Below are 26,852 nucleotides of genomic sequence, written 5' to 3'. Positions count from 1 at the left end.
AGTGGTTGGTTGAAAGGCCCGCTAATTGAAAAAGCGCACAGGCATAGTTAACCTTCATCATCAGTAAAAGCATCAACAAAGTAATCAGATGGGTAGGTGCGTGCGTCGCTTTACCGACGCGTAGTTGGTACGTCGTCGATTGAAAAAATGAAGGTTTATGGCGTTATAGTGGGCACTGCGCAACTGCGGTTGCCGCAGGCATTCCGCAATGAAGTTCTCACTCGGTAGGATACTTTGAAAGGATCGATGGTATACGAGCACAGATGTTGCATTCCTTACGGCACGGTTGACGTATCTACCCGGCAACGAAGTCGGGCTATAGGGAATGAGAAAACGATGCCAGTGGGGCCATATTACTCTATATGCATATTACTCTTGAAAGTGCAAAACCAAGATAGACGGAAACAACGTAGTGGGATAATCAGGGTGAACAGTGGAAGTGCCTCACACAGGCTGGCCGACGTTTCACGCGCCACCATCAAGAGATGACGTCACTACTAACCCCTTTAAAACTAACACGCAAAGGATGACATGGCACCTTTGAGAAAGATAGGTCCTCCAATCGAAACATCGGCCAGCCTGTCTGAGGCACGTCCACTGTTCAGCCTGATTATCCCACTACTCCTGAAAGTGAAATTCAGGTGCCGTCCAAGCCTTTTTTTAGGGGCGAAGCTCGTCTTAGTCTAACCTTGTCATGCGTCACGCGTAACCGAGAGAAGAAGAGACAAGAAAGGCAAGAAGACAGTATCCCCCGAACAGTATAATAGACGGCGGATATTCTATTAATGGCACTGTACCGCTACCCTCCGATTGGCTGCAGCGCGGGCTGTGCCCGGGTACGCGGAATACGAGTGGCTCTCTCAGTCTCCTGGATAGTCGTCATACGTGGCGGATCGTTGGTGGGACATGGACGAAGCAGAGCGGCGGGCGCGTTGAAGACGCCTGCGCTCGGCTTCCTTGGCTCGCGTCTCGTCTGTGTTACCTGCGCGCGCCATCTGCATTCTCTAACGCCATCGGATGCATATACGTATGCACTGACAAATGGACACACGGACGGATGGATGGACGCACGCTTTGCCCAACTCATCATCATTCACTACGTGGATATGCTGTGATTTTTTTTTCTTTCTCTCTGCTTAAATAGCCACCGAGGCATTCATACCATTGTCACATGATCGTGGTAGTGAAGAAGGAAGCAGCCTGGCTTCATTTTCCATCACAGTTTGATTAAAGGAGACGCCGTAGTAAAGGACTCCGGAAATTTTCTTAGTGCTTCTTAACGTGAACTGACATCGCACACTATACTGGCCTCTGCCATTTCGCCTCCACTGAAATGTGAACGCCGCGACCGGGATTCAACCCGAAGCCCTCCCACACAAATCTTCCGTAAACAATGACGACTCCGAGCACGTGTGAATCGGAGCAATTTCTGAGCAAATGCCGATGAGATATTTTGATATTAAAGTCGACTTTGCCATAGAGCACCTGCCGACATCGATACTAGCTTGACGTCAGGTATAACAGTATACTAATTCTGGCACTTCCAAAATGGCAGTGTCTGCGCCACCAACGAAGCTGCGGTGCGGAGCGGCCGTGGAAAAGTCACGATATCTTGCACGACAAAGTCATGAGAAACTCACTCCAACACTTGTTGCGACGCTAGGGTACAGTGAGAATCAAGATTAGCTTTTAAGGATATACTGTAATTACTTGTTCAGGGTGTACTCACCATTATCAGTACATTTTCTAGAACACTGAGTGCTTTGTCTTCTGTACGAAACAAGAAATGAAACTTTTTTGTGAGTATGACCCTTCATAGACAGAACTCTTTGTTAGACGAACATGTGCTCACGAAATGAAAATTCAGTGTAAGCAATACACGCTGTGCCCTGATAGCTCCAGTCGCAGTCGTTGCACGCCGGTAATTGATCAGCGGTAAGGCACGTCGGCAATTCTGCACGTGGCATCGAAGTTTCCAGGCTCGTCGGTAGTGACCGCATTAGTTCCGCAATAAACTGCCCTGTTAGCGTTGTGTGCTCAAGGTTATCAGAACAATTTACAATAATAGGGAATATTCCTAGACAATGTGGCGCAGCGTGCACAAAGAATTGTGTGCGCGGATGTATTTCTTGGGTTGACTGCTTGTATCGTTGAGATGTGCTTCGTTAGGGGTTGCCCCGAACACGTTTGCAAACAAACGTCTGCTCTTTCATTCAACTCAATCAATCAACCTTGAATCGTTGTTGTAATAGTTAATTGTCTAGTATTTTAACTTTTTAAGTAACATACCCTCCAATATCATACGCGCCCAATATTTAACTCGAACCAGAATCTTCGCGCCTGTTTCATTTCTTTTAAAGACACAATGTCTCAAATATGCGTTAAACCAGAAGTGAGAGTTCTACCGGAAGTGCCTGAAAGAGAAACGAGAGCGTCAGTAGTTGCTCGTGTAGCAAATAGATTGCGGGTTTTAACGCACTCTGCACGTCTCTTGTCGTGTCATGCGGTTCACTTTCTCCTTCATCCGTATAATGTTTATTTTTTTGCAACTCCTGTATATTCATTTGAATTCCCACAGTACATGCGTTGTTCGGATTTATAAACACAAACACGCAAGGATGGCTGGCACATTCTGTCCTGGTGCTCTCGTCGCCTCACAGTTTCAACTGACATTGCGGCACACGTGCTGAAAATGCTACGTCATTGAACGCTGCTTTGTACGAGAGCCTTTCTTGTCTTTCCTTCAAGCAAGAGGCCCTCGGACAGTCGCTTCATCTGTCTTCGCTTTTTTTTTCAAGGCGTCGCAATCCTCTCGATCTGCTCTTCTAGCTGCCTGTCTCTTCGTCGATGCCGTTTATTGGCACATTTCCCAGAGATGTATCTTTTTTTTTCCCCTGACACTCTCGATTCTCTGCAGTTTGCGTTGTGTGGATATATCATGGCGAGGGGAGCTTTCTAATATCTTCATTTCGCATTTTGTTGTTGACCCAGTTCTTCTGCGGTGCCTGCTGCTGTGTTCCGCTTTGGGAGCACTCTAGACAATGGGCCTTCATTGCCGATTCCACATGATGGCGCTTGGAGGCACGCTTTGCTGCCACACTGTTCTTCCAACGGCTGTCCAGTCTAACACGCTCATTTTTCGGTTTGAAACATTTTTCTCACGTTCGAATGCCGTTTCAAAGTGTTATTGCGTTTGTTGGACTCTTCCTCGTTCTCTTTTCTTGGTCCTAGGTCTTCTTTTTTACTTATTATTACTCGCCCTGCCACTAGAGTTTGATGTTGTATTCACAGATCGATTGCTTCAAAAGCGATGAAACTTTTTTGAAAAAAAAAAACGTAATTGAAGCCGTTTTATAATTGGCGCAACATTATGTTCTTCACCGCTATTTATAAGCAGTGGGCACACCTCAGTATGGAACTTCTTAATTTACATTCTCTCAACTAGAATACAGGAGGTCGACGTAGGCCCGTGTGCTCAGATTTGGGTGCACGTTAAAGAACCCCAGGTGGTCAAAATTTCCGGAGCCCTCCACAACGGCGTCTCTCATAATCATATGGTGGTTTTGGGACGTTAAACCCCACAAATCAATCAATACAGGAGGTCGACGACAATGTCATTCGGCCAATAAACAGAACTGAAGATGTTATCTGAAAACGATGTGGAGTGGAATATTTTAGGTCGATTCCTTGAATGGTCTTCCAAGCACCCACCCTAGCCGAGTAGTTTCATTGTTTTAGGGCATTATTCAAATGGGCCCCGTGATTAACTTGTAAAATACGCTTGTTGGAATTGACGAGGCATTTCGTTCGACTCTTCTTTATCTTGACACTTCGACAATGACTCCTAATAGATTGCCCAAAAAATTTGCGCATAAAATTGTGTTGTAATACAACATTCCGTCTGGAACTAACGCGCTTTTTTTTCGTGTTGAAAGAACGGCAGTTGTGTGCAACGTTGTGCAGGCTGGAGTGGAGCCTCCACCATTTCTCACATTACGTGTCGCTGCCCCAACTTACGTAGGACGGACACCGTGCATTAGATGCACACTGCTTTGGAAGACCGAGAATGTGAGGTACCTCATGAAAATAAGGTAGATCGGGGCAGTTACTGAAGGTAATAATGCAGTATTTCTCGTCTCCTTTGTGTTTCCTTCCTCCGTGCTTGCGCAGCACACAGCCTGTTCGAAATGAACAAATGCCGTGTTTGGCAACTACCTGCGATAAAATTTTGACGACGCAGTGCCTTCGACAGTGGACCTTGATCACGTAATAAGTCATTTGCTTGCCACGCTTTGCTGCTCGTTGGACACCTCAACCGTACCAGTCTGCTGGCGCAAATGCGGCAAAATTTAAATGGTGGCTATCACTTCACCATAACTTGTTGCAGCGTGGTCACGTGAGAGAAGTAGTATAGGAGGTCACCTTTAAAGGTGTAAATAGGGCGAGGGAGTCAATCGCTCACGCAAACTTCAATATGAATTTAACATACTTTCATCGCTATATTCGCGGTGTATATTTTGCAGTGATAAAGGCATGTTCACGGAAATCGATCTCGCAGGTTATCTCGGCCACAATATTTTGTGTCAGTGCCCCTTGAACATTGTTTTTCAAGCTATCGTCTATTGCAAGTACATCGAAATGCCCGCTACCAAAAAAAAAAAGCGTTGTTTCCGTGGATACACCAAAAGGTCAGTTCTGTCCACCGATCTGGTGGACGATCGGTTAGCTGACACTTGTAACTGGAACTTCTAATAACTGGAAAACAGTTGGGTCGTACATTGCGGGCGCTGGCTTCGCCGCTGCGACGCTCCATGGGGCAAATTGAGAAGCGCTGAGCTTGCAATCTGGAATTTATACTGGAGCGCGCCGGCATAGGCTGGAGTGGAGTTTATACTCTTCGAGCCAATGCCACGCTGCCTTCAGTATTGTGCGGAGCACAATGCGTTGTTATCGTCCAATATCGAATTCTTGATGTGATGCCACAAATGGAGGCTATCCTTACAGGTCCCAAAACCTTTCGCCAGGGAGAAAAAAAAGGGATAAGACGTGCAGTATGTATTGTCATGACAAGTGGCGCAGCCAAGAGATGGCACAGAGGACCCCCTCTTCGCAAATTTCTTCCGCATACATAGCGCAGTATGATCATCATTCTGTCCTGCCCCCGCTCTAGATTCAATTCTGCCTACGGTACCGCACTGTGTCCTCGATGGTACATGCAGTGCGGTAGAAATGAAGTGCATTTACTGAGTCATCGCGATTTTATTCGTTTTTCGTTCACGTCTGATTGAATGCATTCCCTCCTTTTTTATACGCAGCTGTCAGAATCTGAACTCAACTGAATTTACATTTGCAATTAAAGCACCTTCAGACGCCACACGGCATTTGCCACATGGTCAGGCTCTCATGGCTTACCACATGGCCTGGCGAAGACAGCTGAACCATTCGTCACGACGCTTCGCCGCCACCTCCAGAACGTGGCTACACTGGCCGCAAATAACACACGGCAGCAAATTATTTTTGGCCGGCTTTGCATTGTCACGTGTTTCACACTTCAATATAAGCGATTGCTGCAACCAAATACGATGTCACGCAGCGCACACACAGGGGACACAAACGCTTGTGACCACTGTTCAATCGTTCACGGCATTGTTGTGATTCTAAACACACGTTGAAATTCGGTGAATATGCAGTTTCATGCTGACACAAGATCGAAACAAACAAACAAGCGTGTCTTACATTAAACGCAGATATCGACATATATCAGCTCTGATGGAATTGTGTGCGGGAGTCAGCCTTGTCTGTCTTATCGAACCAGCGGTGAATCGCGATAACGGCGCACGAAGGAAAGGCGTCTACAAGCGCAGGAACGCAGCTGTGTAATGTGTAAAAGAACGGCCACTGGGAACCCGTCCCATCGCATTGTCAGGGGAGGCTGTACCTTTCGCGCGCGTGTCGATCAAGCGTACGTGCCGTACGTCATACATCTCTGGTAGCTGTTTCAAGCCCTTCTCAAGTGAGTGTCATTACGCCATGTGCATGACACCACAACAGTTTAGCTGTTGCGGCGTTCATTTCAATCAAGTTGTGCCTGAGTGCCGTTTGACTTCTATTATGCCTCTTCACAAACCCGTAGGTCGAGCCTAGGCAACGAAGAGCTCGTGGAACTACCCTTTCAATCAACGCGGGAGCTTCTAGCTTTGGAAACTCTTTGAGGTGAGCTACGCACACACCTATGCCGTGACACGGCCATTAACTTTTGTTTGCTGTAAAACCGGCTAGTTGTAAACCTGATTGGCCAAATGGGCGCAGTATAGTTGCATTAAATTTGGTACGACGTGCCGTGGCCACATCGGGTCGTCTCCATGGCGGAAGCGGGAAGGACTGGATGGGATGTTGAGGCGCAGCTGACATTAGGCAGGGCTATAGCAAACACTTCGTAGGCAATAGATAGCAGTGGTCCTTTCCGGCTTGCGACAAGGATATGTGCCCGTTCCGCATGTCATTCCTTCACGTTCGTAATTCGAAATGTCGGGAAAGTGAATGGCATGCGGAATGTTAGTTTCACACTTGAAGGTCTTCACTGAAGAATGAACGTTGCCTTCCATCCGTAGCGTGGCAAGCGCGCTGTGGCTAGAGTATGTCGTTGTTTTTTCTTCTTTCCATATCTCGCTTAATTTCGTGCCCCGCCGTGTTTTGGTCGCTGAACGTGATGCCAACCCTGTCTCCTGCTTACGAAAGTGCTATCACGGTAAGTACGTAGTTTCCTCTTCTTTTCGTCCTTGATCAGGCGGTACTTTTATATTTTCAGGTCCGGGACACGCGCTTTGACATCAGGTACATGTTTCTGCACCTGGTCATGTTCCACATGCAGGACGCTCAGCGCCTGGGACCTCTCGAAATGTGACATTTGTGTGTGTAAACCTATATTTCATTCACTTTGCGTAAGTGCATCGAGTTCTTCCGGGCTGTACAGCGAATTTGTGTTCGCGAATTCAGCGAAACGATTGTTTATCGTTTCAGTCTACACGATGAATTTTCGTCCACCCGTTCAGCCATGTCTGACAGAGCTGAAATTCAGCGTCCGATGGTATTCTCCCTCCTGCCTCGCGACTACTGGGCGTCCTGCACCCCAAGAAACCTGCCATTCACGCTTTGCACGTGGTCAACTGTACGCAAATGTACTGACTTTTCGCTACGGGCGCTGCAATCTTGTGCTGGCAGGGGATTATCAGTTGCCTGCTTGTCATTTCAGTTCTTCAGCAGCCTTTGCTATCTGGTATACGCTCGATGAATCGTGTACACTCTGAATAAAGAGTGAGTAAAAAGGGTGTCCTACGTACTACGTCCCTCGTAATACGTAACCACCAGTGGCACATACCCGAAATAGCGGTCCTTACGATTTTGACCTCCAAGGTGGTTCCGGTGAGAGATTTCTTCTGTGCGTTGTTGAACAATAAAAGATAGTGCTCAATGCACATGTTAGTAGCTGCTAAGGGGGAATGAGAGACAGGAGCATTCAGCCTTTAGGTAACGCGCACGCTGCGATCCCCATTAGCAGCTATTGGCATGTACATTGAGCACGATCTGACAAGAAAGGGTTGCTACGTTATACTCGCTGGGTGTAACCTCCTTGGTTTTAGAAAGGTTTAGCGAGCGTTGGGCCGCATAGCCATCAATACAGTGAACTAGTATATACCATGAACTCGTGGTGGTTAAAAGTGGGAAGTAAACCCGAAGCGCAAGCCGTAAGAAAGTGTGCATGTGCCACCTCCCGTCTAGTCCTTGAAATGTCCGCTGGATGGCGGTGCTTCTATATGGAGAATATATGATGAAAAGATGCGAGATGGTGGTACTTGGAGTGCTGAATAGATGGACGAACGGACACACAGACAGATGCATGAACGGACGCAGGCGTGGATGCATGGACGAACGCAGGGACGGACGCACGAACAGATGCACGCACGGACGGGTGGATGGACGCATGGACGGTTACACAGACGTACGCAGGAATGGACGGAAGCAAGAACGAATGGATGGACGAATGCTTCGCCCCACTCCCCATCATTCACTCCATGGATATGCTGCCATTTTTTCAGTGGGTCAGAAGTGATGGCTGCACCGGGCCCATGCCCCTTCAAATTTTTCACTTTTTTTTCGCCATGGCATACAATCCCCAAAATGACACTCGACCACATCTGCCTGTCCGGCCACCACTTCAGAAGAACTGGGCTTCTCTCCTCCTGAAAAAGATTTCTGAATATGCCCCTGATCATTCTGTAAAAAAAAAAAACAAAAAACAAAAGCGATGTTTCCCCATCTTGAAGACAGAAAAATATGCTAATAAACAAAAGTAGAAAACCCTGATCATTCCACTATATTTATTCACGTAGTTTCAGTTACGGCGTCAATATTTGCATAGCACGTGCTGTAGCGGCGAATGTTTGTGTTGTGCGCTTGTGTCCGCACGCGTGTTTCACATTCATGACGCGTTGCTGTAATGTTTCGGTCACTGGGTTTGCTAGTCCTGCGGTGTCAGTGCAAGCAGAGGCAATGTATTGTCTCATCGCCACGCGTTTGGCATGTGAGCGAAGTATGGTTTCACAATCTTTTTCAACTGAGACCAGAAAAACAGCCGTCGCTTGATATCGCCACGTTGCAAACTCATCTCCGGCTGTTCTCGCACTTCCAGTGAGTTCTGCTTAACTTTAAGGTAAGAGTGAAAGATATTTCCAAGTATACATAATCCGCGACCTATGCAACCCACCTGCGCTGTGATAAGTCCCACATACCGCCACTACCAAGTCGGGCCTAGCGTGCAGGCCGAGCACGCCTACAAGCAACCCATACTTTTGAACCAGTTGCGACTAGTAAGAATGTCTGCCAGTATAAGTTAGACATTGGTTAACCTATATTAACCAGTTTTCTAGTGAACAGTAAGCAGAGTGAGGTTTTGGGCTAGTTCGTCTTTCATGGCAGAAAAAAGTGCGCTACAGTTGCTGCGGAGAACGGCTGGCGATCCCAGAATGCATCTCAAGTGAAGTTTCCGACGTCGTTGTCCTAAACACTAATGCAAAATACGTGTCCGCTATTCGTGGCGTCTTACAGAGCGGTGTACTATAACGCATCTTGTTGTGAAGTGGTATTCAAATTCACCCAAATTGCCACAACCTTGTCAAATAGCGGCCAAAATATCGGGTGCTTAGCAGACACTCGCCGCTTTGACGCGGCACATAGGTCTGCTGTTATGCTCAACGGCTGCGCACTTAAGCCACTCTTAGAGCGCAAGAGGCAAATACGGCATGATGTTCCGGCGCGGACGACATGGCAGACTTATTCGCACGTGCTGAGCAAGATTACACTCTCTACGGCTTTAGAAAAGTTTCGCGTCCGTGGACGATGTGACGTGTACATCAGTTTTACAGCGTTCCGCCGATCTCAGGGCAGCACATGGCTTAAAACAGTTAATGTGAATTAGGCGAACAAAGTGAGAATTAAAGTGAACCGAAGTTAATGTAAATTAGCTGAACAAAATGAGAAATAAAGGGAACTGAAGGTTTATTAAGTGGACTTAAGGAGACTGAGTTTCACAAAATGTGAACTACACGATTGAGTGTGACTTCAATATGATTTAGGCTATTGAAATGTTAAATGGATTCACTGGTACCATAAGTGAACCAAATGTATAATGCTCTTTGTGAATCTGTATATGACCCTAACCAAATGTGTGTTCATTTATCGAGTGGCATGCACAGAGAATATTACAGCGAAGGCCTATCCCGCCTGCCTTCTGTTGTACGCTACGGTCGAATACCGCGTGATAACTTGCAATGCAAAATGATGTGGTTATTTTCAGTGCTCACTCTTTTTTTTTCACCTGGGCGGAAGGCATCACTATTTATCTTCAAGTGCATTTGGCTAAGATATCAAGCACGTATGGTCGTCGATCAGGTGGGTGTATTTTGACCGTCCAAGTCAGCTGGTCAGTGATTGTTCCCAAAAGATCACTGCGCGTGTGGTTACGCTGGCGACCACTGACAAACCGACTTTTGTCGTTAAACATCATTCACAGCGGTTTTTCTGTTTGAAAAAAAAAAGAACTATTGACAATGGAACTAACGGAAACACGTCGGCGCGAGTGCCACACCATCGTGTCCGTGAAGTTGGATTCACCACGGTGAAATTGAATACTGGACGCCATTATGCACCACGTGATGGTGCTCGACAGATGGTAGTGTTATGTGCAACTAGGCTTCCTAAGGCCTTACTGCTTCCGCCATGGCAACGCCACTATGCGGAAGTTCACCGCAAAAGGTCCTCGCTCCTCCCGTGTATTCACGTGGCACTTTATAGACACTCAAGGTGGACGATTGGGCCAGTTGGTGATACATGATCTAAGAGTACTACGCGGTAGAAAACACGGGCGGGAAAAAGACAAGCACCAGCGCAGACACTCCCCTATCCTAGGTCACTATATAGAACGAGACGTCTCGGACTGCGGATTTTCACCGTGCTCAAATTGGCACTGCACCAGCGGCCTGACGTTGGTTCCGTCTGCCTCGAACCTGTGCTCGCCTTCACGCTAGAGGTTCTGCAGAGGTTGTGGCATGGAGTGAAAGACACAATGCGGACTGCATACTTTGCTCCAGCATACATTATTTTCTATGACACTAAATCGATGCGGCACTTGTTTCACTTGCCCCGGCGACGCACTCGCATTGGCTGGCTTGGTGCCGACTACATTTATACGTAGTGAAGCCTTTTGAATGCGCAGCATTTCTTAGCTGCACGATGTGGCGCTTCGGCGTCGGCGGTGGTGCTGTCCACACCCCAACTGCGTATGCTCGCTTCTCGTACCGACCCAGGAAGACACCCGCAAAACTGCCTCTTTCATCTCCTCCCTCGGTTCGCAAGGCCATCGCAGGTCGAATATTCTAGTAAAAAAAAAAACTGCTTGCGCTGCACAACCGTTCATTGGCCACCCCGTATATGTATGCACTGGATCGCGCGTTCAGAGTTCAGTCAAGGGCGTCTTTACTTGTCTTTCGCTTGAAGTTGAAGGTAACGCTTCTCCTACATTAAAAAAAGAATAATAAGGAGGAAATAGCAATTAAGCATTCCCAAACCATGCACAATTAGGCAACATTTACGCGATACCTCCACCACTCTGCGACGCGTTTAATCGAGTTCTCCCCGTAGGAAGATGCGGGCGGCAATATTTCCCCTTATCGCTTCGAAGTTGTAGCTGCTGATTCTCCAGGAAGCAGCCACGGAGGATCACACCGGCATGATTTTGTTACCGCTGGCAGTGTTCTTCGTAGCTCTTGGCGATTCCTTGGCACCCGTGGTGTCCAGGCTCGGATGCTTGCGCGGCCTCTAAACAACATACTCCAACCATTTTCAAAAAATTGGAAGACGGCTTTCCGGCAAGGTTGATGCTCAACCAACCATGAGGCGCACGCACGCACCACACACACACACACACACACGCACACACTCACTCACTCACTCACTCACTCACTCACTCACTCACTCACTCACTCACTCACTCACTCACTCACTAGGAGGGATCCCTAGGGACATGGCTACGAAGCAAAAACCTATAGCATCAGTTAAGGAGGCCACGTTGAACTCCTAAGACGGACCAGCTTGGCTGTTCCTCAAGTATTTTTTTTAGCGTTCTATCAAGGCGTACGTAAGGAAATATACAGTAGAGTGACTTGTTGGGCAAGTTGTTTGATTCTTACAGTAGCTTTTAGCGTGAAATTCATCGCGCTTGTCGGAAATACATTGCGCTTGTCCGTCTGTAGTGTTTATTTCGCGATAAAAGGTACCGTAAGTAAGGCAATACGTGCACCTGCGCAGCTGCAAACATTGATGATGATGGCAAATACAACTAAATACAATACGGTGAGCAAAACTAAATATACTGTGATGCACGTACATTTGAAATAAAACGTGGCTATAAAATGCTACCAAAAGCGTGCTGTGAACAGGTATCTTGAAGCAGTGGTTGCAGCATAACGTTTAAAGTGATATCGCAAAGCATGTTGTAAACAGATACTTTGAAAGGGTTGCAGCTTAGTCGAGGACAGTGTTACACTGTACTTGAGGTAAACGACTTTATTACATGGTACTGAAAAACAATTGGCCAAAATAAAAAATCTACATTAAACACTTTGAACAAGTTTTAGGACTAAATGTGTTGGTTTTAAAATTTCGTTAGCTTTTGAAACGCTAGATTGTCATATATAGTCACCATAACAAAATGCTGGTATAGCAAGCTCTTCAGTCTTTCTATTTTACGCCTGTCTTGTACTTGATATCTAAAATCGTAAAAGCATGTACTGGCGACAGGCAGGTCTTCATATTTGTGATTTTTTTGTCTCGCCCGAAAACGTTCAGCCCACTAGACTGATTGGTAGTGAGTGAGCTAACCTTATCAAAGGAGCCTTCAAGTTGGGTCTTTGAGGAGCCGCTCTAGTTCAAGAAGCGGTAAGTGTTCGTAATATTTTCAACACTTGCTTGCATTTGTCTTGCACTACACATGATATTCGCTTCAGCAGTTGCGGAGGAAAAGGCAAGCAGTCTTACTCGGCCGTACGTACATCGTTTACAGGCTTTGCGAACAGAACTGCTTGGGAGTGTATGTCGCGCTCAAGGCGAGCCCGTCGTTCGAGATAATTTGTCTTAGTGGACGTCTCGCGGATTGATGATGGGCTTTACTTGGCGGACCAGGAGGCTTGGACATTGAACTTTTGTCGTAATGGTGTTCTCGATTATAAACTCGTGTGCTCCGGTGGAAACTGTTTCTCTTGGTACGACTGCAAAAAAATGAACAATCGAAAGAAAGAAGGTAGCAACGACTTGGCAAAACAAATTGGATTTCACAAGACACAAAAAGTACTAGAAAGACCTTACTGATTTTTAGGAGGTCTAAAAATAATCATGAGGCAGAGGTAAAAGAGAAAGCATTGCGCCTGTCATTAAGTTTAAGTTCGTGTAGTCTTGCAAAAATTTTACATCCGCAGTTGGAGTATCTGTGTTTTAAAGAATTGCGAGAAAACTCGCCTTACTCTAAAGTTAGCTAATGCCACCATGTATCGTCTAATCGCGAAGATTGAAACTACGTGTTGACGCAGAGGAGCGGGTTTTGAGCAAGGCTAAGCTAGAGTGTTGGGAGCAACACGTCCATCCATCAATAGGGCTGTAACTTTGATAGTTATCGACTATGCGTTATTAAAACTACAATGATAATTGCTAATGCAATTTGCAACTTACACGCATACACGGGTATAATCATCGCCACTCTATAAGTGTTCCATCATCACGTGACCTCTGACTGACATTTACTGCATTTTTTACTATTCTCGAAATATTGAGAAGGATCGTCAGATCTCGCAAATCTCCCAAGTCTCCTGACTCAAGAGACTCGCGAGGCTTTCGCATTAAAGATAAGCTGAATGGCTTCGAATAGGGCCGTACCCAGAATTTTTTTGGGAGGGGGGAAACCTCCATTATTTTGGAGAGGGCACCTCTTTAAAATCGTAATTTCTCGCTCTTTATTCCATGGTGAAAAAAATGGGGGGGGGGGGGCGTGGGCCCGGTGTTCCACCCCCTGGCACGCCCCTGGCTACAGAATTCGGTGAAACCCTTCGTGGGTAACAAGGACCGACGTTATTGTCGGCGAAGTCGTAACTTTTGCATGGTTGTTGCAGCAGGAGACTTAAAATACGTGAAAGAAAATTCGCCTCGCTCCGACCTCGCGAGCTCGCCGAAAGTGTGGGCGTGGAAAGGAACTACGTCATCTTCGGTACTTCTGGCGGAGCCGCGCTACCCTCCCACGTAAGGTTCCCGCAGCTCACTGAACTCTGGGAACTTTGTACATGTATGTACGCGAGGCGCAATAAGTATAGATCGTGGAGGAAAAAGAAAAAAAAAGGAGGGAGCGTGACGTCACGTAGGCTGCCTTGGAAAGCCGCGCCGCTTTGAAGCCAGCGTTGTCCGCCCAACACGTCACATTTTGTGGCACGTCAGTAGCGAGACTTGCCGATACTTCGGGAGTACGGTACCCGGTAGCTTTTAATCTGAAACGGGCTGGTTCGGCACAGACCGGCCAGCTCACGCAGGTGGTTCACGGACGAAACAGCACCGAGAGTATACTAAAACATACCGCAAGCTCTGACGTTTTGATCACTTGTTGGACCGACTAGGTGGGCTTCACTCGTGTGACGCAATGCTCCCTTCTTTCGTTTTCTTCCTTCATGATACAGAGGTAACGAAAGTTGTGCAGCTGGATTATAATGTTTGCCATGACGAGAAACAGCCGAGCGCAATGTGAACAAGCGTCTCGTATCTTCAACCATGGCCTCCGTGACTAACTTCACCTGCGCGCCGTTGCCGGCGGCAACGCTTTAAGAATGCTGCTTTTGTGGATGACGTTCCAGCGAAAGATGCCGCTTTCGTCCCTCCGTTATGCTGCTCGAACCGGCAGTAATAGCGAGGTTAAAGTCACAGTGCCAGCACACAAGACGCCCCGAAAAGAAAGGAAGGACACAACTACGCTTTGTGGGGCGTCCAGAATGTTGGTGTTGTAACTTTAACCTCAGCATTTAGGTCGAGAAGCTTAAATACCACATGAAGCGCGAAAACTGGTTCGCGTCCATCGCCGGCGGGGCGAATACGAGCTATGAAAAAAAAAACCACCATGACGTGATGTCAACGCCATGTTCCTTTTTTAAGTACCACAAAGGCCCGAACGCATTACATATACGAATGACAGAACCATAAATAATGTAGCAGAAAGCAATTTATTAACAAACAGACGTAAGCAATAAATAAAAAGAGAAACAATACAGTACTTGTGTTGGAGCAATATGAATATGTCTCATGAAAAAAAAGTAGAAATAATAAATATAACAGCAGTGAAAACATCCCTGACATTTAAATATGCTTGGACAAGAAATAAATGCTGCACTACACAAAAATAAGAACCATTAAAACAGCATAGAGAGAATAACGTATTGCACTGAATGTGTAATGTATGAAGAAAACGGCATGAAAAAAAGGAACTTTGGCTTTAGAAAGAGATAGATGAAAGTTTAGAAAGAGATAGATGAAATGAAAACGCTGGAAGGTTAACCTGGTAAGCGTAACCGGTTTGTACAATTTTAAGCTTAAAAAACATTTCAGGGTACTTACGAAAGCATTAAGATGACAAATACTTGCAATATCAGCAACAAGCCCATTTCAGTAACGAATGGCAAGCGGTAGCGCGGAGTTAAAGAGAAGATTAGAGCGGGTGCAGATGGGCTCCACATTAAGTTGATGATGAAGTCCCAAGGATACACGGCAGGCTGTTTTGATATGAAAACCAGTGCGTGGTGACGCGTTATGAGAAATATTATAAAGAAATGAAAGCAGCGTAACCAGTATACGTTTTTATGGAGGAACAAGATTAAATGAAGATTTAATTTCTGTTATACTTGATGTTCGCGAGTAGTTTTTGGTGATCAATTGAGCAGCTCTGTTCTGTAGAGATTCCGAATTATAAACGCGTATTCCACGTCAGTGATGCGGATTCAATTGTAGAACATACTAGAGTGGTGTGAGCGAGCAGTTTCAATGCGGCATTCGATCAGTTTAAGTTTTTTGACCACTTTGATAAATTCTTTGTTAACCGTAGCGTCTATATGGATGTGTGATGTCGAATTAGAAGACAAATGGGCGTTTATGTACTTGGTAGAGCATGCCGATACTATAGATGCGTTGCTTAATGTCTGGCTGGATAATATAAAGTTTGTTCTAAGTCATGACGTCATCATGACTTGACAGATTGCCAAAGTGTGTGATGTCAAGGTGACGTCTGTATGACGTCACTGTGACGCCTCATAACGTGATGTCACCTACTGACGTATTCACATGCCCTACTGCCCTGGTCATAGGTGGGGTCGATCACTGAGGCTGTGCATCAGCCGACGTGCCTTCAATCTTGGAGGCAATACATAATCGTGTTAGGTACAAAAAATTTTTAGCTTTGTGTTCCTAACATGATTTGCTTTTTGCTGCGTTAGGCGTTCAAAGCTTTTAGCTTTGTGCACCTAACGCAGCAAAAAGTTTTCTTAAGAATGCATGAGAGGCCCCATGAGTTTTTGAACCAGTGCTAGCCATGAGCCAGCTAGCGCAGTTGAATACAGTTTCTACAAGCAGATCCATCTGCATCTGAGGCTCCAACACACTCACCACTATTGACGGAATAGAGTAGAATGTACTGGCGTTGGTACCGGCGTCGCGGGGTTTCTCATGGGCAAATCATTCCGAAGAGTGCAAAGACTAAAAGTCGGAGGTTCGAAACACAATCAAACCTGCCTGGCAGTCAGGTGTTCTACCACAAATACACGCCAGTGATTGTAACTGTTTCCAGAAAAAAACAATTCTACGCAAAAGTCATGTCCCTATAGATGTAGCATAGAGACACACTTTGTAATGGGTGGGCCGCTTTGAACCATGCTCCGCCCTGGTGGTCTAGGGGTTTTGGTACTCTACTGCTAAGCCAAAGGTCACGGTGTCAAATCCCGGCTTTGGTGGCTGCATTTTCGATGGAGGCGAAAATGCTGTAGGCCCATGAGCGTTAAAGAACCACAGGTGGTCGAAATTTCTGGAGCCCTCCACTAAGGCGTCTCTCATAATGATATTGTGAGTTTGTGACGTTAAGCCCGAGATATGATTATAATTTTTATTAGATTTAAACTACGCCCCCCTTGAACAATTCAGATCGCTTAACGCCTGGTGGGATTTTACAAATTTTTCACTCAGTGAGTGTGAGTGAGTGAGAATTTATTAGATGGCAGAGAGGTCGGCCTGAGCTAGTTCGCTTTAGCCTGCTGCTCTACACAGGGGATAAGGGAAGGGGGAAGGAAAGAGGGTTGAAAGATGATGATTGGGACAAGAAGAGGCAGCGCGTATGTACAGTAGCCGCTTAGCATAGTACCCTACAGTCTAGTATATAGTCCAGTGCTTTCGATAAAGCCTAAAATAGCCTTTGTAGCAGTTTTTGACACTGTTTGGTCGTTCATTGCTGACATTATGTGGCTTTCAGTCAATGGCATTCATCCGATGCTTGCCAACGTTGTAGTTAGCATTTTTCTTTGTGCCACGTATAATGCGCAGTCACAAAATATGTGAGCTAAAGTTTCGCGAACTTGGCAGCGCTCATAATTCTGGCTGTCCGTACGGCCGAATAGGTGGGTGTAGTGACGAGTGAAGGCGACGCCCAGGCGAATCCGGTGCAATATACTAGCATGCCTTCGGCTCATTTTAGCCGGAAGACGAAAAGTCATACCGGGGTCTGTTTCCCACAGACGCTTGCTCCAATGATCTGGTAGCGACCAGTAAGTAGCAGCGCATTTGCGAATGAGCGATCTCATCAATGTGTTGACGTCACTTCGCGAATACGGTACTTTGACGTACATAGGAGCGTTATATACTGCCACTCTTGCTTCGTTATCGGCTATTTCGTTGCCAACTAGGCCGCAGTGTCCCGGAATCCATCGGAGTGTAATCAAGTGACCACTCCTGTGTGTTAGTTCAAATGCTTGGACGATTTCTAACGCTAATGCGTAAAATCGGCTTTTTCTTTAGCAAGAATGGATGGCTTGAAGCGCTGATTTTGCATCGGACAGAATCGTCAATTAACGCGGTGCTTGGTCGTTCACAAATTTTATGGCTTCCTTTATAGCAACAAGTTCTGCAGCAGTCGAAGATGACCTGTGATTTAATTTGTACTGTCGGGAAATAGCGAGTTGAGGGATCACGAAGGCTGCAGCTGAGGCGGATGAAGTTACGGATCCATCGGTGTAGATGTGCACTGAGTCGCTATATCGGCCATCCAAATGTGCCAAGGTGAGTTGCTTGAGGGTAATATAAAAAAACATGCGACTTATACGAAATTCCAGGTGTGTGAAGGCACACCAGCGGTTTAGTCAATGTCAATGTCCATGAAGGCACTGCAAGAATTACGGCAGGTGCAAAGCCTGAAGGGATCATGTGTCTATGCGTATCGAGGCATCGCAAATAGGTACAGCCTGGTCGGTCCGCTTGTACCGAAGACAACGGGTGCTGTGCATGTCGGGTCAGCAGACGAAGGTGCACTCGAAGAAGCTCCCAGGACGTGTAAACCTGTATGGGGTAGGTTTGGGACTCCTCTATAGTGCCAGAGGTTGACGTGCACCGTGGCAGGCCTAGGCATGTTCCCAGTGCTCGTGCCTGAAGGCTCTCTAAAGTACGAAGGCACGTTGCACGCATGCCGGAAAGTACATGTGAGCTGTACCGTATATAACCCACAAACAATGCCTTGTACAACTGTAGAACACTTTTCTCTGAAGGGTCCCATTTCAGTCCTGCTATAACACGAGTAACATGCACAAAACTGATTAGTTTGAACCGCAGCGCAGTCACATGCTTCGACCAGGACAGGTTGCAATCAATGACGACTCCTAAATAGCGGTGGTGCTTGACCGCGGGAATCACTGCTTCGTCAGCGAATATTGGGTACCACCCCACTGATTTCTTTGCAAATGCCAATGCAGAACATTTTGCTATTGAAAGTTCTAGGCCCTGACGACGCAAGTACTTAGATGTTACTGATGTGCCTTGTTGTAGCGTTGCTCAAAGTTGTGGTCGCGTTGCTCCACATGCCCATATGCATATGTCGTCCACATACGCACTGATTCTGACAACGTCGGGAAGCGCAGCTTCAAGGCCGATGAGTGCTATGTTAAAAAGCATGGGACTCAAGACGGCGCCTTGCGGAACTCCACGGCTTACGAGGTGCCTGGTCGTGTCGCCGTCAGATGTCGACATAAAAATTGTACGTCCTCTGAGATAGCTCACTATCCATACATGCAGTCGGCCACCTACGCCGATGTCTTCAAGTGCATCAAGAATGACCTCATGATGGACGCTATCGTACGCGCCCTTTATATTCAAGAAAATGACCCCTACAAATCTCCGACGTTGTCTTTCCTTTTCAACAGAAGAAACTAGGTCTACAACGCCGTCTACAGATGATCGACCCCATACGGAAGCCATTTAAAAAATCTGGTAAGCCGACATTATTCTCCAGCAGCCATCCCAATCTTGCCAGCACCATGCGTTCCATCACCTTACCGATGCAACTGGCTAGGGCAATGGGTCTATAGGAAGACAACTCCGGTGAACACTTGCCTGGTTTCAGTAAGGCCACTATGCGGCTGCATTTCCAACTCTCTGGGACTGTCACTGTTTCCCACGTAGAGTTGTAGAACGACAAGAGAGCCTGCCTTGCTTCCTGGCTGAGGTGATATAGAGCCGAATAAGTAACTCCATCAGGCCCTGGTGCGGACGAGCGTCGGGACACAGAAATCACAGCGTCGAGTTCGTGCATTGTGAATTGTAAGTCGAGGCGATCGTCACTGGATGGCGGTGAGGCGAAACACGAAGGTAATGTCGGTGAGGAGGACATACCTACGAGTGAGTGGCAGTAATCTTCTGCAACCTCTACTTCAGGTCAACCCTGCTTTAGAGCCGAAACTCGGGAAGGGAACAACTGTTGCGTGGGCACCTGAAGGCTCCGGACAGTTTGCCATATTCGAGATAGGGGTTTTATGGGATCAAGAGAGCCAAAAAAAATTGGCAGCATATCCACGGAGTGAATGATGGAGAGGGGGGCGAAGCATTCGTCCGTCCATTCGTTCTTGCTTCCGTCCGTCCATGCGTCCATCTGCCCGTCCGTGCGTGCGTCTGTTCGTGCGTCCGTCCCTGCGTTCGTCGATGCATCCGCCCCTGCGTCTGTTCATGCGTCCAGCCGTGCATCTGTCTGTGTGTCCGTTCGTCCATCTATTCAATACTCCAAGTACCACCATCTCGCATCTTTTCATCATATATTCCCCATATAGAAGAACCGCCATCCAGCAGACTTTCCAAGGACTAAACGAGAGGTGGCACATGCACACTTTCTTACGGCTTGCGCTTCGGGTCTACTTCCCACCTTTAATCACCTCGAGTTCATGGTGTATACTAGTTCACTGTATTCATGGCACTGCGGCCCAACGCTCGCTAAACCTTTCTAAAACCAAGGAGGTTACGCCCAGCGAGTATAACGTAGCAACCTTTTCCTGTCAGATAGTGCTCAATGTACATGCCAATGACTGCTAATACGAAATGAGAGATAGGAGAATTCGGCTTTTACTTTCTTACGGCTTGCGCTTCGTATCTACTTCCCACCTTTAACCACATCGAGTTCATTCATGGTATATACTAGTTCATTGTATTCATGGCACTGCGGCTCAACGCTCGCTAAACCTTTCTAAAACTAAGAAGGTTACTCACAGCGAGTATAACGTAGCAACCGTTTCTTGTGAGATAGTGCTCAATGTACATGCCAATGGCTGCTAATGGGGATCGCAGCGTGCGCGTTAACTAAAAGCCGAATGCTCCTGTCTCTCATTCCCCATCAGCAGCCATTGGCATGTACATTGAGCACCATTTTTTATTGTTGCACAACGCACAGAAGAAATATCTTACCGGCACCACCTTGGTGGTCAAAATGTTATACTTGTTACACACTACAACGGCTACGAGGAACGAACGGGTGCCGTTATAAAAAGCTTCGCCTCTAAAATACCCTCCGCCGTTCACGCAATATTACATGCATGCATTAAGGAGACTTCTTCGAGTACATGACATTTTTAAAACGTTTTTGAAGGCTGATTGAGCTACCGGCGTAGCTCTGTGGTATAACACCTGCTTGTCCAGGACAAGGCCTGCGTTCGACCCTCACTCGCACCAAAAATATCCTTTTAATTTTTCATTCTTATCTCTCGAATTTCTGCTCACAGAAAACGTCAATCTTTCGCTCACAACCATCGAAGCTGACACCAGAATTTCTGCGAAACGAGCTCTTTAACCATATCGCTTGAATCTGCTACTTCGGACCATTCTTTAGTGTGACCCGAGTTTTAAGAGTTTTATCTCTGGCCAATGCAACTTTCTTGTAGATTAATCTTGAATTTGAGCATATAAAACGTACCCACGATCACGGTCTGGTGCTCTCTACGATCAATTTTTTCCTATACGATAGAGCGTGATCACTTGTGTGCTTCGGCCAGTGCAGTATTGCTTTAGTTACCGTGGCCGTGCTAAAGTTCCCTATTGAAGCAAGTGGAGCTTACGGTTATGAAGGGCAAGCAAGAAGAATGAGCTGAAGCTACTTTGTATTTCGCTTCGCTTTTCTTCCTCGCCGTGTCCTGACAAGCAAGGCAATCACAAGCTCCAAATCGAGCCATGGCGAAAAGCAGTTCAAACTAAAAACAATAACACAAATCTCCCTCTTCTGTTCCTGACATCTTTAGAAAATTTCGCCATTCGGCCGAGAGAAAAGCACACGAACTAATTAACGATCATCTCGATTTTCTAATTAGGCTAGTGCTTTGTTTTCTTTAACGGATGGCGAGGTGGGAACGGAAGCTAGAACTGACGCGAAAAAGGAATTGCGAAGCTCTGCTACGGGGTAGTCAAAATGAATTAAAGGCGCTGAGTTTTAGTCTTTTTTTTTCCAGTCGCGCTCTCAAAGAGTTCAGCGTGCCTTTTGTGCTTGCATCTTTGTTTCGAGATCTACACATACGAGCCACGTGGTGTACACCTGCGCACATTTTTGTTTTTTTTCACGTGACAACGCTAAAGAGCTCGTTTTGCAGAAGAGTCGGTGTCGGCGTCAGTGTCCGCGGCGGGTCGTTGGGTGTGAGCGAAAGGTCGTCGTTGTCCGTGAGCGAAAATACGAGATATATGTAAATAAAAAACAATAAAAATCTTCGGTTTGAAGTGAGAATCGAAACCAGTCTGCCTGGGTGGCACACAGGTGCTCCAACATGGAGCCACACCCTTGCCTGGAACTGCGTTGTAAAAAAAAACAAAAAAAATTCTGTTGCGTGACGAGTATCCTTTACGCACGTAATATTGTGTAGAAAAATCGTCGAATTGCACCAGGCGTTGAAACATGTGAATTTCATTATGAGTAGGTGGCTTGAAGCTGCCCACAAAGTCTTCAGCTGCGCAGGTGCGCGTGACGCCTTACTAAGACGTAGAAGGGTACTTCGCCAGCTCGCAAAAGGAAGAATCATAGCGTAGCGGATACTTCGCAACTCTATATATAGAAGGCATTCCAGGTTGGTTTGAAATAGCCAATGTCGGGAGCGCTAATGTCCCCTTTCTTGTGGCCCGGCTGTAGGCGATGCGCGTTGAGCCTGGCTACGCCATCACGTCCAAATCCTGAAGTCGAAGCTCAAGCATTCACCAAGTTTTATGTCATTTATTCTCTTCTGGTGACATTTGATCTTGAAGAAAACTGCATTCATGAAAAGAGTCATTCGTAAAGGATTTGATTAACTAACCGTAGGCAATGAGAGCACAAAAAGAGCAATAAATTTGCTTAAACGGCAGATAGCGAAAAAAAAATTATTGATTAGGAAGAACTGCGTTCCGTTGAGAGAATCAAAAGCACATGCTCTGTGTCACTGGCATGTCTAATCAGATTGCTGCACGTCTCAATTATAACTACAGCATCCAGTTCACAATACCTTCCTGGGCAGAACAAAGTTGTGCTGCACGGTTCTAGGCCGCCTCATTTTCATGCCATGCAACTGTCGTTAAATGTAAGCGTTCCACAGTGGTCAGTATGGTTTCAGGGTTAGCCTATATTAACGCAGATACTAGCACTAATGCTGCTTTGCGAGCGCGCAAAGATACAAACATTTCGGCTTAGCAGCGCCACATTATCTACTAGTCTATTCGTGACACAGTTCACAGCTGAAGGAAAGCAGCAAGTTCCCTCACTTAAGTGTGATTACGCATGATGGATTGAATTTTATTACATCTCGTTTAATTGAAGTTTAAGCAGCGACTTTTGATATTTCATGAAGTACCATCCAAATTACTGTGTGTATGGTATTTGTACGTTTCCGGTAATAACAGCGTCATAAGTTTCAAAGCCGTTGTGCGTCAAGTATTTCCTGCAACTTCGAGGTTCGTATGACGTTGTGAAAGAGACGGGCCACCGCTTCGTACACACTGCCGCAGCCTTACGTGCATCGCCTCGTTTACCCGTCAGCGCTGCGCCTTCAATCGAAGCTACGAAACTTTTCTGAAAGCCGGGGCGGGGAAATGGCCCACACATTTTGCCAGGCCCATTCGAATCTTCCTCTCTGTCCATCCCGAGCAACGTGCTGGTCATGAAGCGTTGAATGACGATGCGCACCGATGGTCCCATCCGGCCTTGAATGCAGCGCCGAGTGCCACCTTTTTTTCCACCTGGGAACCACATATGCATATTACACTCGGTGTTTCTGCGCGCATCTGATTACACCAGGGCGGATATCTTGTATTTCACGAAGTGCTCGAGCATGCGTCGTTGCTACGTTCAATGTACTCTGAATGATTGATTGCAAGTGATAGTGCAGAGAAAGATACGTTGATCGCATAATAAAGATAGAATAATTTCACATATAGAATTATGGACGAATTTGTGCATTTAACTGCCTGAAATGCTTCCCTCTAGCAGCGAAGCTTGGGTCATCGAACTGCTGCGATCGCTTTGTGCTACATGTGCACCAACATGCCTGTAAAGCTTGTTTTGTCTGTAAGGCATAAATGCTTCTAAAGAAAGTAACCTTGAAGGCATCATTAGGTATTAATGTCGTGAGGGGTAAAACTGTTGTATTTTGCGAGCTCTAGCATATGGGGTGAAAACCCGATTATATATATATATATATATATATATATATATATATATATATATATATATATATATATATATATATATATATATATATATATATATTGTAAGAATACTGCTAGACGCACGCCGGGGTAGAGCAACCGTTTATTGGGCCTAACAGCACCGAGACAGCAACCAGCGGTTTCAGCAGCAGCTGCAGCAGCACGAGCCTCCGCCACAACAAACGTCTTCTTCATCGTTTTTAGAGCATGTATTTGTCACTACATTGACTCCCCGGTGCGAAAGGAGCCATCCTGGCGACCTATCGCACAGACAGGACTGGTGGGTCGTAGTGAGGTTTTAGACGCTCGACCTGCACAGTCTCGCGCCCGCGGCGCCGTTGATCTGTAGGTGGCTGAATAGGTTCAACTATGTAGTTGACTGGTGAAGTCTGGCGCAGGATCCGGTACGGACCGTCATACATGGGTATGAACTTTGAGCAAAGGCCTGGGGCAGACGATGGCACGCGGAGCCACACGAATGCTCCAGGCGCGTATGACGAAGGGGATGAGCGTCGGTCATGCGAGTGCTTCTGGCGCGCCCGATCGTTCGTTGTTAGCGAACGTGCTAGCTGCCGGCATTCTTCGGCTTATATGGTAGCTTCGGCCAAAGTTGTCGATTCTTAAGGGTCTGGGCGGTACAGAAGGATAGTGTCTAAAAACGATGAAGGTTCCCGACCATAAAGAAGGAAGAATGGGGAGAATCCAGTTGTCGATTGAATTGCGCTATTGTAAGCGTAAGTAACGAATGGCAGTATGCGGTACCAGTTCGTATGGTCATCAGAAACATACATGGAGAGCATGTCACTCAGCGTGCGATTAAATCGCTCGGTCATCCCGTTTGTTTGGGGGTGGTATGCGGTCGTTGTTCGGTGCACGATGTTGCATTCGCGCAGGAGGGCTTCTACAGCTTCCGACAAGAAAGAACGTCCACGGTCACTGAGAAGCTCGCAGGGTGCACCATGCCGAAGGACGAGGTTGTGCAGAATGAACAGGCCGGCTTCACGCGCAGTGGCCTCGGGAAGCGCCGAAGTTTCGGCGTAGCGCGTAAGGTGGTCCACGGCTACGATGACCTAGCGGTTTTCATTTGGTGTGTATGGTAGGGGACCATACAAGTCGATTCCGATGCGGCTGAAAGGCCGAGAAGGACAAGGCAGTGGCTGGAGTGGCCCTGTAGATGTGCGAGGGGAGCCTTTCCGGCGTTGGCACAAGGAACATGAACGGACGTACTGCCTAACAAAGCAGTACATTACGCGCCAGTAATATCGAATTCGTAGGCGAGCATACGTCTTCACTACACCTGCGTGGGCGCATTGCGGATCCGCGTGGAAGGAGGCACAGACGTCAGAACGTAGTTGGCGAGGTATTACCAGCAACCATTTGCGGCCATCAGATAGGTAGTTTCGCCGGTACAGAAGACCGTCACGGATGGTAAAATGGCGATCAGTTCGTCGAAGTAAACGGTTGTCGGTACGTGGAGACGTCTGAGACAGGTACTCTAAGAGAGACGCTATCCAGGGATCCTGGCGTTGCTCAGCGGACATGTCGGCCTGTTCAAGTGAAGAACATTCGCAGCTGGAAACAGACGCTGCAACATAATTGTGGGGAAGTGGCGAGCGAGAAAGAGCGTCGGCGTCCGAATGCTTGTGGCCTGACCAATAAATTACACGAATATCTTAATCTTGGAGACGTAGTGCCCAGCGAGCTAGGCGACCAGATGGGTCTTTTAATGACGACAACCAACACAATGCGTGGTGATCAGTCACGACGTCAAATGGGCGGCCATATACGTAAGGTCGGAATTTTGTGATTGCCCAAACAATGGCAAGGCATTCTTTCTCGGTAACTGAATAGTTCTTTTTCGCTTTAGTGAAGGTGCGACTAGCGTAGGACACAACATACTCATCGAAACCAGATTTACGCTGAGCAAGAATAGCGCCGAGGCCAACTCCACTAGCGTCCGTATGGATTTCGGTTGGAGCGTCTGGATCAAAGTGGCGTAGGATAGGTGGTGATGTCATAAGATGGCGTAAAGACGCGAATGCTTCGTCGCATGCTGGGGACCACGCCGAGAGGTCTTGGTTGTCGGCAAGTAGCTGTGTCAGGGGTGCGATTATGGTGGCGAAATCGCGCACAAAACGGCGAAAATATGAGCAGAGCCCGATGAAGCTGCGGAGTTCTTTTAGTGTAGCCGGCCTGGGAAAGTCGGCGACAGCGCGAAGCTTGGCTGGATCAGGACGGACACCATGCTTGCTAGCGCCCCGCCGCGGTGGTCTAGTGGCTAAGGTACTCGGCTGCTGACCCGCAGGGCGCGGGTTCGAATCCCGGCTGCGGCGGCTGCATTTCCGATGGAGGCGAAAATGTTGTAGGCCCGTGTGCTCAGATTTGGGTGCACGTTAAAGAACCCCAGGTGGTCTAAATTTCCGGAGCCCTCCACTACGGCGTCTCTCATAATCATATAGTGGTTTTGGGACGTTAAACCCCACATATCAACCATGCTTGCTAACAACATGCCCTAAGATGGTAAGCTGGCGGGCAGCGAAGTGGCATTTCTTCAAATTCAGCTGCAGTCCAGCGTTCGAAAGACAAGTCAGGACACTTTCTAGACGGCTGAGGTGGGAATTGAAGTCCTTCGAAAAAACGACGACGCCATCCAAATAGCACAGGCATGTGTTCCATTTAAAGCCTCTAAGGATGTTGTCCATAAGACGCTCGAAGGTGGCAGGCGCATTACAGAGGCCGAATGGCATGACGTTAAACTCGTACAATCCGTCAGGCGTTACAAACGCAGTCATGAAGCGATCGGCTTCATTCATAGGGACCAGCCAGTAGCCGGATCGAAGATCTAAAGAAGAAAAGAACTCTGCTCCTTGCAGGCAATCGAGGGCGTCATCAATTCTGGGCAGCGGATAAACATCTTTTCTGGTGATCTTGTTAAGACGCCTGTAATCAACGCAAAATCAGATGCCGCCGTCCTTTTTTTTTCACCAGTACAACCGGAGAGGCCCAAGGGCTGTTTGAAGGTTTCATCACACCACGTCGAAGCA

The 26,852-nt window shown here is 47.0% G+C and overlaps 1 protein-coding gene across 1 annotated transcript in view; it reads left to right on the top strand.

Moving 5' to 3' along the window:
* Window positions 1-785: 785 nt before the first annotated feature.
* LOC142767135 (uncharacterized) overlaps window positions 786-26,852 on the top strand; it is an 80,409-nt gene continuing 54,342 nt past the window's right edge. The window contains exons 1-3 of the mRNA XM_075868357.1: window positions 786-836; window positions 5,891-6,013; window positions 6,134-6,213. Coding sequence (XP_075724472.1) covers window positions 786-836; window positions 5,891-6,013; window positions 6,134-6,213 — 254 coding nt within the window. The remainder of the gene's footprint in view (window positions 837-5,890; window positions 6,014-6,133; window positions 6,214-26,852) is intronic.

Source organism: Rhipicephalus microplus, chromosome 1 (assembly GCF_043290135.1).
Source record: "Rhipicephalus microplus isolate Deutch F79 chromosome 1, USDA_Rmic, whole genome shotgun sequence".
In the NCBI taxonomy this organism is placed as follows: Eukaryota; Metazoa; Arthropoda; class Arachnida; order Ixodida; family Ixodidae; genus Rhipicephalus; species Rhipicephalus microplus.
The sequence above is the reverse complement of the archived record's forward strand: the minus strand, read 5'-3'. Positions and strand labels throughout refer to the sequence as shown.